At 36.8% G+C, this 16,845-nt stretch overlaps 1 protein-coding gene across 1 annotated transcript in view; it reads right to left on the reverse strand.

Moving 5' to 3' along the window:
* COL25A1 (collagen type XXV alpha 1 chain) overlaps positions 1-16,845 on the reverse strand; it is a 362,960-nt gene that overhangs the window by 52,011 nt on the left and 294,104 nt on the right. Inside the window, exons 19-23 of the mRNA XM_060779107.2 lie at positions 10,893-10,955; positions 8,759-8,827; positions 6,189-6,233; positions 2,975-3,019; positions 1,624-1,701 (exon numbers count right to left, since the gene is read on the reverse strand). Of these exons, the coding sequence (XP_060635090.2) occupies positions 1,624-1,701; positions 2,975-3,019; positions 6,189-6,233; positions 8,759-8,827; positions 10,893-10,955 (300 nt within the window). The remainder of the gene's footprint in view (positions 1-1,623; positions 1,702-2,974; positions 3,020-6,188; positions 6,234-8,758; positions 8,828-10,892; positions 10,956-16,845) is intronic.

The raw sequence follows: 16,845 nt of genomic DNA on the forward strand, positions 1-16,845 counted from the left end.
ACCATCCTGCAAAATTCTAACTTCCTTTGTTGTTTATCTTTTAAGTCTTCAAGCATGCATTTAGGAGAATTGTCTTCTAGAGAGGAACAGCGCCAATTTCTTTTTGAAACAGCATTCCAGATCCTTAGAGGAGCTGAACAGCTGCCAAACATTGCATTTTCTCTAACTTCACTGTAAGTTGATGAATGTCAGAACTTCTAACACACAGGAGAACAAAACATCATTGCCAATTTTAGAGGTACAACTGATACAGGGCAGTACTACTGTTCATTTCTCCCTTTAATAATCAAAACGGAATTTCAAAGATCTTCTGCAAGTGCTTTTTAAAGATCTTTACTTTTTTTTTTTTTGGTCCAGGCTGTATAAGAGCTTTTAGATCTATTTTTGCTGGGGGTTCCCAGGCCTAATTGATACATGAAAACAATACATGCAAAGAGCAGAGGGACAGTACAAAAGGTAAGATGGGAATATTGTTGCTCTTCATAAGGATATGGAGTATGCTACCGTAATCTATTATTTTAAAAACACATTAGGCTTAGATCACCAGTACTGTCTGCTCAGAAATGACTTGCAGCTGGTCCATGTTATGACAACACTCCTTCCATGTACCTTACCCAGCTGTAAGCAAATATACTTGCAAGTATGCAGGCTAGCACCTGTATCTGCAAGTAATTTTGCTTATTAATAATTGCCACATCCTGCCACTCCCTCTTCCATGAATCTCTTGCCTCATATTATTCCTATGCTACTCTTTGCTTTGACAGATTGTGCATCCCAAAGCAACCAACAAAGCATTATGACGGTCAGTTTTAATCTACTTTATTTACTAATTTGGAACCTGGCTGGTCTTGATATAAACATTTGTGATTTTTTTCATTAAGTTATATGGATACTAATTTTAGGTAATCAGCTTTTCCATTTAGATGGGGAAGAGAAGATGGGTGGAACTGCACAGGGAATGTCAAGGAAAAAAACAATTCTGGTTTAAATAATGATTATTTGAACTGAAATGCAGATTGTTCTGGTGGAACAATTTCAAAAGAAGTATTGGAACAAAGAGTTACAACGGAAATATCTTCTATTCCTACCACAAGATGTAAAGCAAAAATCTGGAGATGGATGGTCACCGCATTTTTATTTTTATTCTGAAAATTATGGCAGTTTGGCACCAATTTAACCGTCATGGCTCCATCCTGCAGAATCCTAGTATTTTCAGTTTAGTGAGGCACCAGAACTCTTTGGTAGAGAAGACTAAAGATCTTCACATCCCAGGATTCCATAGGATTAAGCAATGGCACTTAAAGTAGTGTAAAACCACTGTGACTTTGCAATCTGGATACACCTTAATGCTGCCATGAAAAGACTAAAGGAAAAATACTCTGCCAAAGAAAATTCTAGATTATTGTTAACACACACAGAGATCCCTTGTACGGAATCAGATTTGTTTTCCTAGACCACTATCTGTTTCCCACTGTCTATTTCAGCTCTACAGAGATATTCAGCTTTAAGTGAACAATACAATTTGTATTTTAAAATCACTCTTGATATATGCTATTAACATGCACAGCATCACTACATTCCTTCACCAAATATGCATACTGTGTATTTTTTCTGATCACATACCTGTAAGGCTTCATGGATATTGCCGTTGTAGTCAATGATCTCTGTGGCACCTTGGTCACCTTTTTGTCCAGGCGGGCCCTGTAACATATTTATCCCATCACAGAATGTCTGACAATATTAATTTAGCCAAGAGGAAAATACACAATGACAACATACTTTATCCTAAGCCCAAACATTCTTTGATATGTAGTGATGGTATGATGTCTGGGAGATTGGGTTGTAAAGAAATTACTGGTTGGATCTCTCCACTCCTCAGTGTTTTATAGAATTAGTCCCAGATCTACTTCATCACACTAGAGAATGAATCCACTTTAAATGCGGTTTCTGCCTCCTGCAGAATTCCGGGGTTTGTAGTTTAGTGAGGCTTTTAAAGACTCCTCTCTAAACTACAAACCCCAGAATTCTGCAGGAGGCAGCAGCCGGATTTTAAGTAGATTCATCGTCTAGTGTGTTGAGCTCCAGGGAATATACAATAATAAAACTGGTCTAGCCTGCATGCTGGTTCACACTGAAGATTTCCATGAAGCTGAATTGCACTGTGTGGAACTGTGTAAACAACAGGATACAGCTGGGAAAAGTAGGATTAATGGACTCTTCTCTGCACATTCAATCCTCAAACTAAAATTAATGGAAATAATTAATAGAAATCATGTTTGAGTTGATGTGTATCTATGCACATACCAATAGAAATGTATACATGGTCATGGCCTCTCTCTTACACACTCATAGAGTCAAAATAAATGTGGCACTGTCTATGCAAACAGAAGTGAATAGTTTTAAATGTAACAGCAAGCCTGGGACACTCAATCTGAGTTTGGAGTTTGGTGGGTAAAAAAGCAAAGGCAATTAGTAATCCCAAACTAAGATCTACAGAGACACTCGCTGGAACACCCCAGCAAGCGAAAGTCCAAAAGTGGCAGGCTCAAACCCAGAACCTCAATCAATGGCTGATACCAAATGAGAGACTCCCCTCTGGGCACACAGAAAACTGGGTGACTTGGAAGGCGCTGAACAGACTGCGCTCTGGTACCACGAGGCGCAGAGCCAATCTTAAGAAATGGGGCTACAAAGTGGAATCCACAACATGCAAGTGTGAAAAAGGGCATACTACAGACCACCTGCTGCAATGCAACCTGAGCCCTGCCACATGCACATGCACCTCCTTGCGGCAACACCAGAGGCACTCCAAGTGGCCAGCTACTGGTCAAAGGACATTTAATCAACTACCAAGCTTGCAAATTCTGTGTTTTGTCTGTTTGTTTGTTTTTGTTAAAAATGTAATACAAATGTCTGGTTGCTGATAACACGATAAATAAATAAATAAAATCCCAAACTCAATAAGATTACTCACCCGTGGGCCTGTGGCCCCCAGGCCACCATTCTCTCCAGGATCACCCTTGTTGGAAAAAAATGGTTGATAAAAATACATGTATTTTTACTTTACTAATACTCGATATTTCAAGAAAAAAAGAAATGAGAAAAAGACAATTTAATAGTCCATCCCCAATCTATAAAGAAACATGGGTAACACCTCAGAACCTCAAATGTAGCCCAAAAGGCAAGACATATATATTATGGGCTGCTTATACTTGTGTTTTTTTTCATCTGTGATCATCTGCAGCTTTGCTAGTATGTGGTCCATCATTCAGTGGGCCAGTCTATTAGGCCAGCATAGATAACAGAAGGGAGAGAAATGAAAGTATTGCATCTCCAAATATGAATTCTGACCCATCAAATGAAATACTTCTTCAGGCGTCACATTTTTAATATTGCAGAGAGTGAGACACTGAAAATCATTTACTCCTAGAACACTTATATTTACTATGTTCCCATTGTAGCTTGTGACTTTGCCTGTCCCTTTTGTTTGGATGCCTAAGCTGTATTTCTAAATCTTCAATTAAAGTTTTAAGTTACTGCAATGCTAGAAGATGTGGGAGAGAAAGAAAATGTCATTAGAGGAACATAATTCTAACTTTGGGGACATAGAAACATGCCTGATAGACTTCAGATCAATGCAGTCCTTCCCCTTCCCTCTCTTCATGCAACCCCTTAACTCATCCAAATTGTCCTTTCCCTTTCCATTAAAAGTAAATCACTTGTCCAGGAGATCCAATTCATTTTTGAAATATGTTGCAATCTCCTCAATACCATTCCATATTGAAAATGCCAATTTCTCAAAACCAGAAGTGTACTTCCGACCATTTCTATTTTTCTTCATTTTTTTTTTAGCATTTGGGGCAACCATAAGGCTTCCAGACCACCCCTGGATTCACTGAAGTTGTCCATTCCTGATTAAAACCTCTAAATGGACAATTTATATCACTGGGTTTGTGACAAAAGCTGTTACCTGTGCTGTGTGGTTGTAAACAATAAAGCACAATAATGAGACTTTAACAGCCACTGCTCAGGGAATTAATCTCTTGTGCCACCCCTGTTTCATATTTCAATTCAATAATTTTAGAAGGAGCCAATTTCTTGTGATGTTTAAGATATAAATCAATTTCTGCAGAGCAGCATACCGCTTATGTGATGAAACTGGATTAAAGCAAGATGTATGAATGTCTGACATAAACCAAAGGGCAGTAGAGAGAAAAAAATCACATTATTTTTATATTGGTTGAGGGGTCAGGAATTCTTCTGCATTAAGTGGCAAAGGACATCATTAATTGTTTGTACTTTATCTTATCTCAACATTGACAGTAAGACCAAATACTTCACTCTCCTTGAGGGTAGAGTTAAGGGGCACAAGCCAGACTGAAAGATACTATTCTATCTTCTAAGAGAAGGAAACAGTCAAATTTCTGGTTTTGCTTCTTACACCATCCAGAATCTAGCAACTAAAGTAGCTTTCTCAGTTTGCCCTAATGTTAGGGCCAGAACTGTGTGAGGGGGGGGGGGGGGGGGGGGACATGTTGTTGTTGTTGTTGTTGTTGTTGTTGCTGCTGTTGTTATTATTGAAGTGAGTGGGAATTAGGGACAAATGGGAAATGGCAGGATGAGAAAACTATAGTTCCTGATCAGGTCTAACAGCCCTAATTTATTCATTTGTTTTTTTTTTTTAGCACTTTACCCCCAACCCCAGGCCTATAGTGTGCTTTTTGCACAAGTCCTTGCCCTGCTCTCTTGAATCTGATCATGCCTACCATTTTCTGATTACTGTTTGTTGATGCACTTTTATGATGTTTTTACTCTGCTGGTTTTAATTGTTTTAATTAGATTGTTTATATGTTATTATATTTTTAATTGTGTTTTAGCTTGTGATACTGGTTATGCTCGGTTTGATCCCCATGTAAGCCATCCTGAGTCCCTTCAGGGAGATGGTGGCAGGGTATAAAAATAAAGTTGTTGTTGTTATTACTGGAAAGAAAATGATAGCCAAAAAATTGGCAACAACTAGACAGTCTTTTGATAATACAAGCCAGCTAGATATCAAATTCATCTTTAATTCATTACAGGTAGAGGAGGGAAACTATTACTAGAAATGTTGTATGTGGGTGCCTATGTGGATTTTTTAAAATATAAGACACGGACACAATATTTAATTTTAATTATAATTATAATCTAAATGTTCATTGGAATTGTGTGTTGCTTTCAGGCATTGCATAATTGCCTATATGCAAGCCGCCTTGAGTCCCCTTCAGGGTTGAGAAAGCCGGGGTATAAATAGGCTAAATAAATAAATAGGCTATATTAATACAGCATGGAACTACCTATCACTTTTTTTATTCTAAAGTACAAAACTGTATATGGCTCTGATACACACTAAGAACAGTTTGCTTGGGTAGAGGAAGCATTAACCTCCCTGCTTGGTTTTTATCTAAAATATTGAACCCCTGTTGAGAAAAGCATTTATTTAGCCAGAGTATTCCTTTGCCTGCCTCTGAGGCTGAGTAAAGCTGGATCTACACCGCCCTATATCCCAGAATCTGATGTCAGATTTGAAATGGATTATGTCAGTCTCCACTGCCATATAATCTGGGATAAGTAGATAATCTGGAATCAGATCCTGGAATATAGGGCAGTGTAGAATGGGCCTTAGTGTGACTAATTCTTAAAAGTCAGGCAAACCCATACAGGGAGATATGGCCTTTCAAACAGTGTGGATCCAATTTAGATAAATCTCTAAATGTCATAACTCTGAATTCTGCCAGAAATTGGCTGGTAGCCAGTGAAGCTATTTAAAAGCAGGGTTATGTGCTCCCTGTAACCAATGTCTGTCAGGAGGTTGGTTACGGCATTTTGGACCAGTTACCAAAGATAGTCCCACATAAAGTATGTTACAGTAATCCAATGAGATGCATTCATAACATGTGATGCTGTGGACAGATCTAGAACCTCAAGGAATTGGTTCAGACGGTGCTAGTTTTTTCCTTAGCCATTGATGTGCAATTCTATCTATCTATCTATCTATCTATCTATTTATCTATCTATCTATCTATCTATAAATAATCCTGGTGCTGTAAGATGAGCAAATACATATATTAAATACACAGAAAGTCAGACACCCCATACCTCATTATCCCATCTCATTAGGTAAATAAAACCAAAATGTGCTTACTACTAACCTTTGACCCCTTTGGACCTCTAGCTCCAGATTCCCCTGATCTTCCCTGCATGAAGGAACACATACAAGGTGGACAGCAGAAATAAGGATAGAAAAAGAAAAGAGAGCAGTCAAAAGAATTAGCATGGTCTACTAGTAGTTAAAATGTAGTGGAAACATTTTGTATTAAAATGATTACTATGATGAATCTATGCCAAAAAGATGTATACAGTATAGGTAAAGGAATATTAAATTACTTATATTAATGAGTACAGGGTTACAATGATGTATTTGCTACAATGACTTGAAAAGAAATTCATTTTTGAAAAGAAGTATTGAAAAGGAATGAAAGATGTTGATACAACAGTTCTCTCTCTGCACTGGGGATTCTTTTTATGTCCTTTCCTTAACTTTCTCCACGGAGACATCAACTTGTTAGACATAGCATTATAATGTGCTAGTTGCTATTTTGTCCTGTCAGGTATACTCATATAAAAGGCTAGAAATTTTAGTCAAAAAGCGAATCCAAAAAACCTTGGTTGTCTTATGTATGGGCCAATATGAGTACTGTACTTTGTGTCTTATCAAGAAAGGAACCATTCCCTTTCCTTAGTAGAGTAACAAAAGGCAAGAACTTTACCTATCCTGGCAGAACCTAAAAGAAGCACCAACTTTCTTTATTCTGTCTGCAGTGGTGCCGCTTTTGGCCTTTTTGAAAGTCTGGGTGGGGAATGTCAGTGGCACCCCTAAGGAGGTATTGGCGCTTTCCCCTTTCTATGGAATAACCTTCAACTTATCCAGGGGTCATATCAAAATCCATAATTTTAATCTCAAGCCCTACTCTCAATTCACATGGGGCCTTTTTTAGCATCCTGGGACACTTCCCTGCCAGTCTAGAAATGGATAGGGTTGCTCTCCATCACACAATGTTGCTGGACATCTGGGGGAGGCCCTGCCCATGACCGAAGTGGAAGATCCTAGGAAACTTCCCTCCAAACATGGGAGCCTGCCCCTGCTGTGCTGGCTTCTGCCATGCCGTTTCACCACAGAGCCTGGTAAAACTCCATTGGGTGGGGAGTCTACCATGTGATGAAGTCCTTATCCCTGAGTACATATGGTAAATGCAACATGATCAGAACAAAAAACATCATCTTGCATAATTGTGCAGGTTATAACCATTGTGTGTAAATAGCTCTTTGAAATGGAAAATTGAAGCTGGATCTCTTCTGTACACTAAGTCTGGAAATGTCTATGAACTATAACAATAACTCTTCAGTCAAAACAATAACACAACTGAATTCAGGTTTGAAATCAAATCTTAACATTATGATTCCTGAAGGCAGGAATTCATCTCTTGCTATCTTCTTCAAACATACAAAGAGCGCTCTCTTTCAGGACTCCACAGAATTTTGTATTCAGAAAGGATCTGCTTTCTACCTACTCCTGCTAATGAACTAACAAATATATCGAGTGAAAGATCAAAATGGTTCAGCACATGGTATTGAAAGGAAACTCATTAAAATAATTGTGAAAAGTACAAAAACTAACATTAATCATGTAAATGGAGCTAATGTTAATTAAAATTTAATTAATCTAATCAAGAAGTCATATTTATTCTGATGTCACAAAGGACCGGATCATATTAATGAAGGCCATATTTTCAACCCCCAATACCCTCCTGCCCCCCAAAATACAAACAAGTCCATGCCAGTATAAATTTATTGAGAAAACACTTAAAGTGCTCTTATCTCTATGCACAGAATTTCAATATTTAGAGCAATTACTAACATAGCCCAAGTGATGATGCTTGCATATGGAGTTTCACATGATCATGAGTAGGAAGCCATTATTTAAATACTGAACTTGGAAAAGCACAGACTTTTAGAAACTCTAGTATTGGGCAGAGTTGGGAAACAGTGATTAGGGCAAACAAAAGGTCCCCTGAATTGATCCAACCAAGATTAATCCAGGAAATTAATAGTACAGCATCCCTTTGACCCTAACACATAGATATTGATAATGGTTTTCAAAGACCTTCTGTACTTGTTTTATTACATTCCATTGTTAGCCATATTCAGTCCCATCCATTAGGAGAAAACTTTTGTACAAATCTCATAGTAAACATTGGTGTTTTTTAAAATTCTCATGCTAGACAAACACACATACACACAGATTGAGAAAGGCGGAATTATTCTTCTTAATTTCAGATTGAAAATTACAAATCATTATAAGCATATATGACTTCATTCTACTTTAGACCCTGCAACCATTTGCACTTTATGGTGGATTCTGCATAGATGTGCTCTGCAAATGTGCTATGAATTTCAAGGAACATTTGAATTTTTTAAAAAAACCAAACTCTATTCATGCTTGTATTGTTGATTTTTAATACTACACTTCTCAGTTTATATACATTATTATTGTGCCCCAAGGTGAATGACATACATTTCAATAAATTCTTAAACAAGTTAAATAACACTAACATTTATTTTTACCAGTGTTCTTTAACTTCCACTAGCAAAAGCTTTCTTTTCAAAAAATCAACTGCTCCAAAAAGCTCATAAAATATTTCCAAAGTTAAACCAGACTGACCTTTGGTCCAGGAGCTCCAGGCTCACCTCGTTCGCCTTTCCCCGGAGGCCCCACATCTCCCCGTTCACCCTGTCAAAAATCACAGCATGCAGAAACTTTACAGAAGCAACAACTGTGGTGTGGTACCAAGCAGTTTTTGAAAAACCAAAATGATCAGCATCACAGCATATTTCAAACTGACAAATGTTCTGCACAGTGACAAACATTTCTCTGGGAAAATAAATAATGTACCTGAAATAGATGTTTTCTACAACTTTGCCTGTTTTGTCACTATTATACTACCATTAAAATAAATTCCTAAAAACTAAGCAAAATATAAAGCACATAAAAACAAACGGATAAGGTGCCATGTTTTTGAAGTGTTGTCACTATGGCGTTGTTTTATTTTACAGTTTTAACTGTAAATATTTTCAAGATAAGCAACTAGGCAGCTAAGAACGAATTACATTGCTTCACCCATTGACAAAGTCATAGGCAAAATGTAGCCATGGAGAGGCATGGGGCTCATCACATGTTCCAGGGGTGAAAACAGGCAGAAAAGATCTGAAAGGAGGGAACTCTGAACATGGGCCAGCAATTGTGTTCAGAGTTCCTACCTCTTATCACACTTTACTCTCATGTTTACCTCTGAAATACAGGTGGGATAAGAACCATTAAAAGTTTCTCATCCTGTTTCATTGCCCAACATCCAGCAGTCTCTTGTATCATATGGGTTTGATACAGAATCATAGGATCCCATGGAAAGCCATGGTTTTAACTTTAATAACTGTCTCTTGTATCCTATGTGGTTTGATGCAGAACCAAAGGATCCCATGGAAAGCAATGGTTTTAAACTGGATCACTGTCTCCTTTAATGTAAGGGACTTTGGTTTTTGAATATTGTTGTTTCTGACCTTGTGATGAATGTACTGCCAGCTCTTATGTTTCCATATGTGAGTGTGATGGGAAGGCAGAACTCAAAATGAGACTGATTATGATACGTATAAGAAAGGCGATTCTCTACATTTAAAGGGACCGTCACCCATGCTTTCCCCTCTCAATGTGATGAGGTGGTAAGACATCTTTGGGTTACTAAAGCCCATCATTGCTGCTCTATCTAATTAAGTGCCAAACATTATTGCACTTCCAATACATGTAACTCCATTACCAAATTCTGCTGGTATGGGGCATCATGGCATGATATCTCAGACAAGAGGTTGAACTACATGGTCCTTGTGGTGTCTTCCAACTTTGTGATTCTTGGTGCTGGGGAAAAATTGGGCTGAAGATACACTGAAGTTGCCCATCTTTCAGGTCATTAAATCATTAAATGTAAAAATAGTAAGTTAAAGTTGGATTTGATCTTTAATATTCCAAAGCCTATTTCTAACCAGCAAAATAATCAGGACATTTAGAAGCTTTGGACAGTCTTAATAAAAGGAAGAATGATAGAAAGCCCCAGCTGCACACATAATGTTCCAGCATTATTTATTATTACACAGTCATATGATTGTGCATTGCATTTTAAGTAGCATAAACAAATAGGTTGCTGTTCCAATGAGCTAAATATTATGTTCCATGAATCATGAATATTAGAGGGGAAGGAAATTGGAAAAACAGTTTTTGAATCAGTTTTAAGATATTATGTTGTTTTTCTAGTAACTGTATATGGAACCAAATATTCGATATAAATTGGGTGCATTTAAAAAATGCATATTCCAGGCTGACTCCTATCACTACAATAAATACCAACACACACACAAACACACCTGGAACTGCAATTATTTCCATTGGTATCATCTCCAGTTACCTTTTAAAGAAGAACTTCCTATATCTACTAAAAAGGCAAATAATTATCCATTATCAGTGTCCAGCCACTGAGTAAAGAGGGGAAAAACACACAATTTGCTATATTGTCCAAAACTGCACCTAGCTTTATTTTATTATACAGAAAAAACAAAAGTAATTACTTGTAATAGATTTGTAGACTTGCTATTTTAAAAAAGACAGCCTTCTCGTTCTTTTATATTTCAGTTGGATTTTAATGGTCAAATGAGTTAATGTGTTTTGTCCTAAGCAAAGGATTAGATTTTGAATTAATCGATATGAAATAAGGCACACACATTAAAGAAATATATACATATATAAAGCATACCTTTGTCCCTGGTAATCCTGGTAATCCAGGTTCTCCCTGTGGACCCAAGAAACCTGGCTCACCCTTTGAAAAATGAACACATTAGATCTTTGTTAATTTCACAGTGAACAATTACTGTAAAATATGTCCAGTTTTAATTATATTTCCCCTAGCTACCCGTGGTTTTCTAGCTGGAATCCAACAGTTATAGACAGGTATGATTAATCAAGTTTGATTTCCAGCAGCACAGCGTTCTCAAAGAGAAGTTTCATTGAGTTTAAGAAATCAAATTAACTGTAAATTCTTACATCTTGTATTATGTGGAATTAGCACGTTATTCTTCCTGGAATATAAATCAAGATCTACCATAGCAAAGCTAATATTATAATAAATTCAGTTGAAAAGGAAAGTTGTGTGATTCTGGTTATATATTTTTTTGACAAATAAGAAAACATTAAATATCTGTACTATGTTCAATTACAAAACTAATTCATTTTCTTTTTACTTTTTTGGGGAAAAAATGATGTCTACCTAGAATTTAAAATACTGCACTGTATATTAACTGGTTTTGGCAAAAACTTGATAAGCTAAGATTTGGGAGTTGATTTGATGGACAAATTCTAAGTAGTTACAGTGAGAGTGAAAGGCATGGTTTCCTTGGAACTTATTTTGACATAAGAAGTAAGAAGCAAAAATATTCAATGTGATCTGTGTTCCCAGTACAACATCATAGCTCATTTATTTACTTGTATATGATCCTAAATATAGATACAACTCTTACACAGCAAGCAAGAAAAAGGAACAACAAGGCTTTCATGTTGACAATTTGATAACTGGTGGGATCTTCTAATGCTGGATCTACACTGCCATATAATCCAGTTCAAAGCAGATAATCTGGATTTTATATGGCAGTGTAGAAGGGGCTTAAATTTGGATGAGTTAACAATTCAAAAGTCTCTAAAGAAAAACTACTGCCTCACATTACTATGGCCTTTTTGCACATTGATTTGTAAATTGGGGCTTTCTGGTGATTTAGCAATCCAAGGTCTCCAAGGAGAAGCTATAGCAAAGCCCTTAACAAAATATGAGTGTGAAGCTATACTGACAGGATGGACCTCTGGGTGTATGACTGTATGGGCAGAATGAGCAGACAGAACTGGAAATGAGAGTTTAGTGGAGCTAAGACTATTTTTGAAAACAGCAAGCTCTGAACGAATGAAAGAAAGGGAATAGACAAGTACAGAGGACGAGAGCAACATAGGACTAAAGAACTGAATGACAGACAGACTGGAAACAAAAGGTCTCTATCTCCAACTGTATGACCTGAGAAGCTAAACGGAGGCATTATGTAGATTAGGTTTCTTATACTGAATTGAGCCATGATGAGAAAATATGTCTGATTTAGCTCATCCTATAAAATACTACAGGTGGGATTCAGTCTACATAAATGCTAAATATATACTGCTTGTGTAATGGACCGCCAGTGTAGAAAAGATCTTAGAACAATAATGAAATCTAACAGTGCAATATTGTTCAACTGAAACATTAGTCCACTATGATCAGTGGAGCCTATTCTCTGATAAATGTAGACATTATTTCAATTTGTACTAGTATGAACTGCTAGGTAAGACACATCTCATGGGACAAAACCTATAATTGCAGATATCACAAAAATACTGACCCTTAAAATAATGAAATATAACAAACACACTCTGCATTTCGTTTATGTAATTGCTGACATTATTATGAAAGGAGCACAATGATTCAGATTTCATTATGTAGTGAAAAGAGAGGGAATCATGAGCTTGCCATTAACAATTATCTTAGGGTGATGTGAAAAAACAACCCCAGTTTATGAAGGCATTTTCTGAAAATAACACTAAATTTGGGTAAATTAGAAGAGCACGTAGAGCACCGTCTTTGATAAGAAATTAGAACTGACAAATTGCAAAATAAACCCAAGACAACCGGAGGTGGAAATAAACGCACGAGAAACATATGCATTATTACTGCTGTCACGAAATAGGTTGTAAACAACAGAAGACTCATATATTATTGAAAATATGGAGAATAAAATGATTTTCATTTATTTTGTTATGTTCATACTAAATTTGTTGCAACCAAGCATTACTAACAGGTGTCAGAGAAAACAGCAGCCAGGTGTTTTGAAGAAACAAAAAAGTAAACATTGACAAACAATTAAAATGCATTTGAAATTTCCAACGTGATTTAGTAATCATAAAGTCAAGAAGTTATAATAAGGCCAACTGTGTTGCCTTGTTAACTGATCTAATTATGATTTCAAGAGACAAAATGAATTAATCTCATAATTAAGTATATTTTAATAAGTGTACTGGGAAGCTCTGGTTGTCTTTACACCTGATGCTAATCCATATACTGCATTAACAATGGAATGAAATGTTCTGCAATAAAATAAACAAACTGCACTCTCCTTTTTTATAGTTAGTTATTCTCCTAACTCATGTGGTGCACCTGTTTAAATAAGTCTGAGTTTGGAAGCTAACAAAAAAAAAGCAATAGAAGCAAGCTACAACTTATTTGTTAAGACAGGTTTGGACAGTATGACCAACCAGAATCTATTTGTCTTATCATAATGAACAACCTGTTCAATTTGACTCAGCATATGCACCTGAAAACTCTATACACATCACTATCTCTCAAAAATCACATGAATGCTTGCCATCTGCATTTATTCCAAAATCTTTAAGCCAGAGTTTCATATTCACAATAACATGGTTTATACATACAATAAAACATATTTTGCATGAGGAAGCTTATTTAATAAATGATATTTATTCATTTATTTTGAAAAGTGCTTGGAAACTTTAGTTGGTCCAAAGATGAACACCCAGACTGCTAACTGGGTCTGGTTACAGGGAGCATACAATGCCTCTGCTGTGACGGCTCTACTGGCTGCCAAGACGTTTCCACAAGAATGTTACTTATAACTGCTGGTTAGTCTGATAACAGGAATAGCTGGTTTAAATGGTGATTACATTTAGATTGTTTTTAGAGGGCAAATAGTTTTTAACCTGTCATTTATTAATACTTACATTATTATGTCATTTTAATTGTACTAAGTAATAATTGTTTTGTTGTATACTGCTTATTGCCATATTATTTTCTGAATTTGTTTTATTGCTGTAAGCTGCCTCGAGCCCCTTCGGGGAGAGGGGTTTGGATATAAGTTATTATTATTATTATTATTATTATTACTATTATTATTATTGCGCAGGCTTTGGGGAGATGGGTGGGTTTGGGGGGATATCAGTTTTAAAGACCATTTATTGTATTTTAATTCTTTTTTTATCACACTGTTACTATTTAATTGTTTTTTAACTTTTATATTGCATTTAAAAACTTGTCTAGTGTGGATTGTTAGCCACCTTGAGTCCCCTTGGGGAGAAAGGTATGATATAAATAAAGGTGATTATAATGATATAAATAATGGTTTAATTACTTGGTTTTCCTCTTATTTTAATTGATATCTCTGTCCATCCTTTATTATTAGGCTAATAATATTATCATTTTTTTCTAGTTAGGTTTTAGGATATTTTTCTCATCACATACAGAGTCCAATTGCCCTGTCAAACAGAATAGAACAACACTATGGGCTATTCACCTTGATTTAGAAATAATGCTCATGAGCAGGTCTTCTGTGTGGTTTATTTGAGCAGAAATAATCTCCAAGGCCCCAGGGAAGCACTATATAAGTTGGCTACTGGGAGTATTCTGGCACTTATTAACACTTCTTTTAGCAATCATGTACTTAAGTGTGGTTGTAGGCAAGCTGTGCAATGCCAGAAACAGGCCTTTAGCTTTAAACTGGATCAAAAGTTTGTAAAAATGTTAATGTTATTTGATGTTAAAGTCATCTCAGCTATAATTACTAATTTTTAGATATAACGAGAAGTGTCAACTTAGAAATGACACAGGAAACAAGTCAGGAGCCTGTGAATATATTTGAACTCTAGCCTAGGGCTATGCCTAAATTGTAAAGTGTCATGCACAAACAGCCTCTATAGCTCATGGTATTATTTTGTAGCCTCATATTTGCACAGAGCAATAGCTCAATGGAAAACCACATGCCTTGCACTCAAAAGGTCACAAGATGAATCAGGTTGGAAAACCTCCCTGTCCAAAGTCCTGTAGGGTTGTTGCTGAGCAATGGACAACTGTAAGCAAAATCAAAGTTTTTTTAAGCGTTCTATCCAAAAAGACCACTTGAGAGGACTCATGTGATGCAAAATGGCAGTAAACCTGTGATGGCAATCACATTAGAGAGACTTTGCAATAATCACATTCAAATCACTGCTTTGGAAATGGCCACATTTTTTGCTTCACTGATTAGTCTGCAGCAGGGAGTTCCATAATTTATAATTCCTCCAGTGAAGCACAGAGACTGGCTCTGAAGACATTGTGACTCACTGAGCCAAATAAACCTGCCACTTTCTTTCCTCCTATGCAACTTTATTTCAGTTCACTCATTAAACCTATCTTACTTTTTTTCCTTTGTTACCTGGTAATGGTAAAAAATTACAAATATTAACTTTGCATTTCTATTATTTCCTTCTGGCATTTTGACCTGAGAAAAGGGAGACCCAATCTGCCCATCTCCCAAATCCTGGTCACCATTGTTCAGCTCCATATGCCCTTTTGCTCCTGCCATATACAGAGTTTCATCTTCTAAATACTTGTTTTTTAAACACCATCTTGCCATTACTTCTGTCATAGCTATTTTTCTCAGATGCCTTTCCTTAGAACCCTGTTCATATGATTCTTTTGTCAAAGTCCTTGTTTTACAGATCCACTCATTATCAACTTCGGTGAACCACCTCCCATGACCAAATTTCATCCCTAAGTTTCTTTGGCTTCCTAAAACAACAACAAAACTTGACCATAGAGCATGTTTGGTTTTTTGGTTTTAAACTCATAAGAGTGTTATACCTCATTTGGAGATAATAAGGAGATGCTAACCAGGCTGCAATGCTTAGGTACCTGTGAAAGTAGGCTGAGGAACTGCTTATCCCTGCAGATGAGAAACACTGAGAAACACTGAGATAGGTGATCCAAAACTATGAAATAGAATAAAGCAAATTTCACATGGAGTCTGGAAGAAGGGATCTGCATGCTCCTTCCAGTCTATGATGGTTTTTCACAAGTCAAACTATTTGCTGGAGCTGACAGTTATTTCCTTAACAGAGTATTATGCATTACATTTAAAGGAAACAACTTATTTCCCCAGAATGTAGGACATATTGATGAATCCAAAATAAGATAAAACAAGGAAAAGCTTTAAACAAGGAAAGTCTGACAAATTATCAAAAGACCAGAACCACACAAGTCAGATGGGAATTCTAGATAAATATTTCATCCTTTTGTTGATATATAGGGTTGTACAATTTTGTTAAACCCTGTGCCATTTTCAGTGTCCTCATTTTGGTCCCCCATCCACCCCCCCCCCGATCCTTTTTTTGTGAGCCTCCTAAATTCAGATGGGCAAAATTCCATTTTTTGATCGAGCAGCCAGGATCAATTTTCACTCCAGGAAGATCCAGCCCACTGGCAGCAATGGGGGAAATTCTGAGGCTCCCCCTTCCATCATTTTAGGATATCAATCCTAAGAAACCATTTTTTTCTCCTCATATCCTTTAATGAGACCTGGGTTAAGGCATCAGACTTAAGAAACCTTTAAGGCCTTATATGGTCTGGGGCCGGCGGACCCAAGGGCCTGTTTATCTCCCTACCAACCCCACCCCAGAGATTACTTCGGTCAGAGGACCAACATTTGCTTAAAGTCCCCAACATCCAGACTTATCATCTGTCCTCTACTAGGCAGAGAGCCTTCTCAATTGTGGCCCCTTATTTATGGAATGCCTTGCCAGTTTAAACCCGAAACATCCAAGAGCTACTTGCTTTTCGAAAACCTGTAAGACCTTTCTTTTCCGACAAG

This window comes from Anolis sagrei, chromosome 5 (assembly GCF_037176765.1).
Source record: "Anolis sagrei isolate rAnoSag1 chromosome 5, rAnoSag1.mat, whole genome shotgun sequence".
NCBI lineage: Eukaryota > Metazoa > Chordata > Lepidosauria > Squamata > Dactyloidae > Anolis > Anolis sagrei.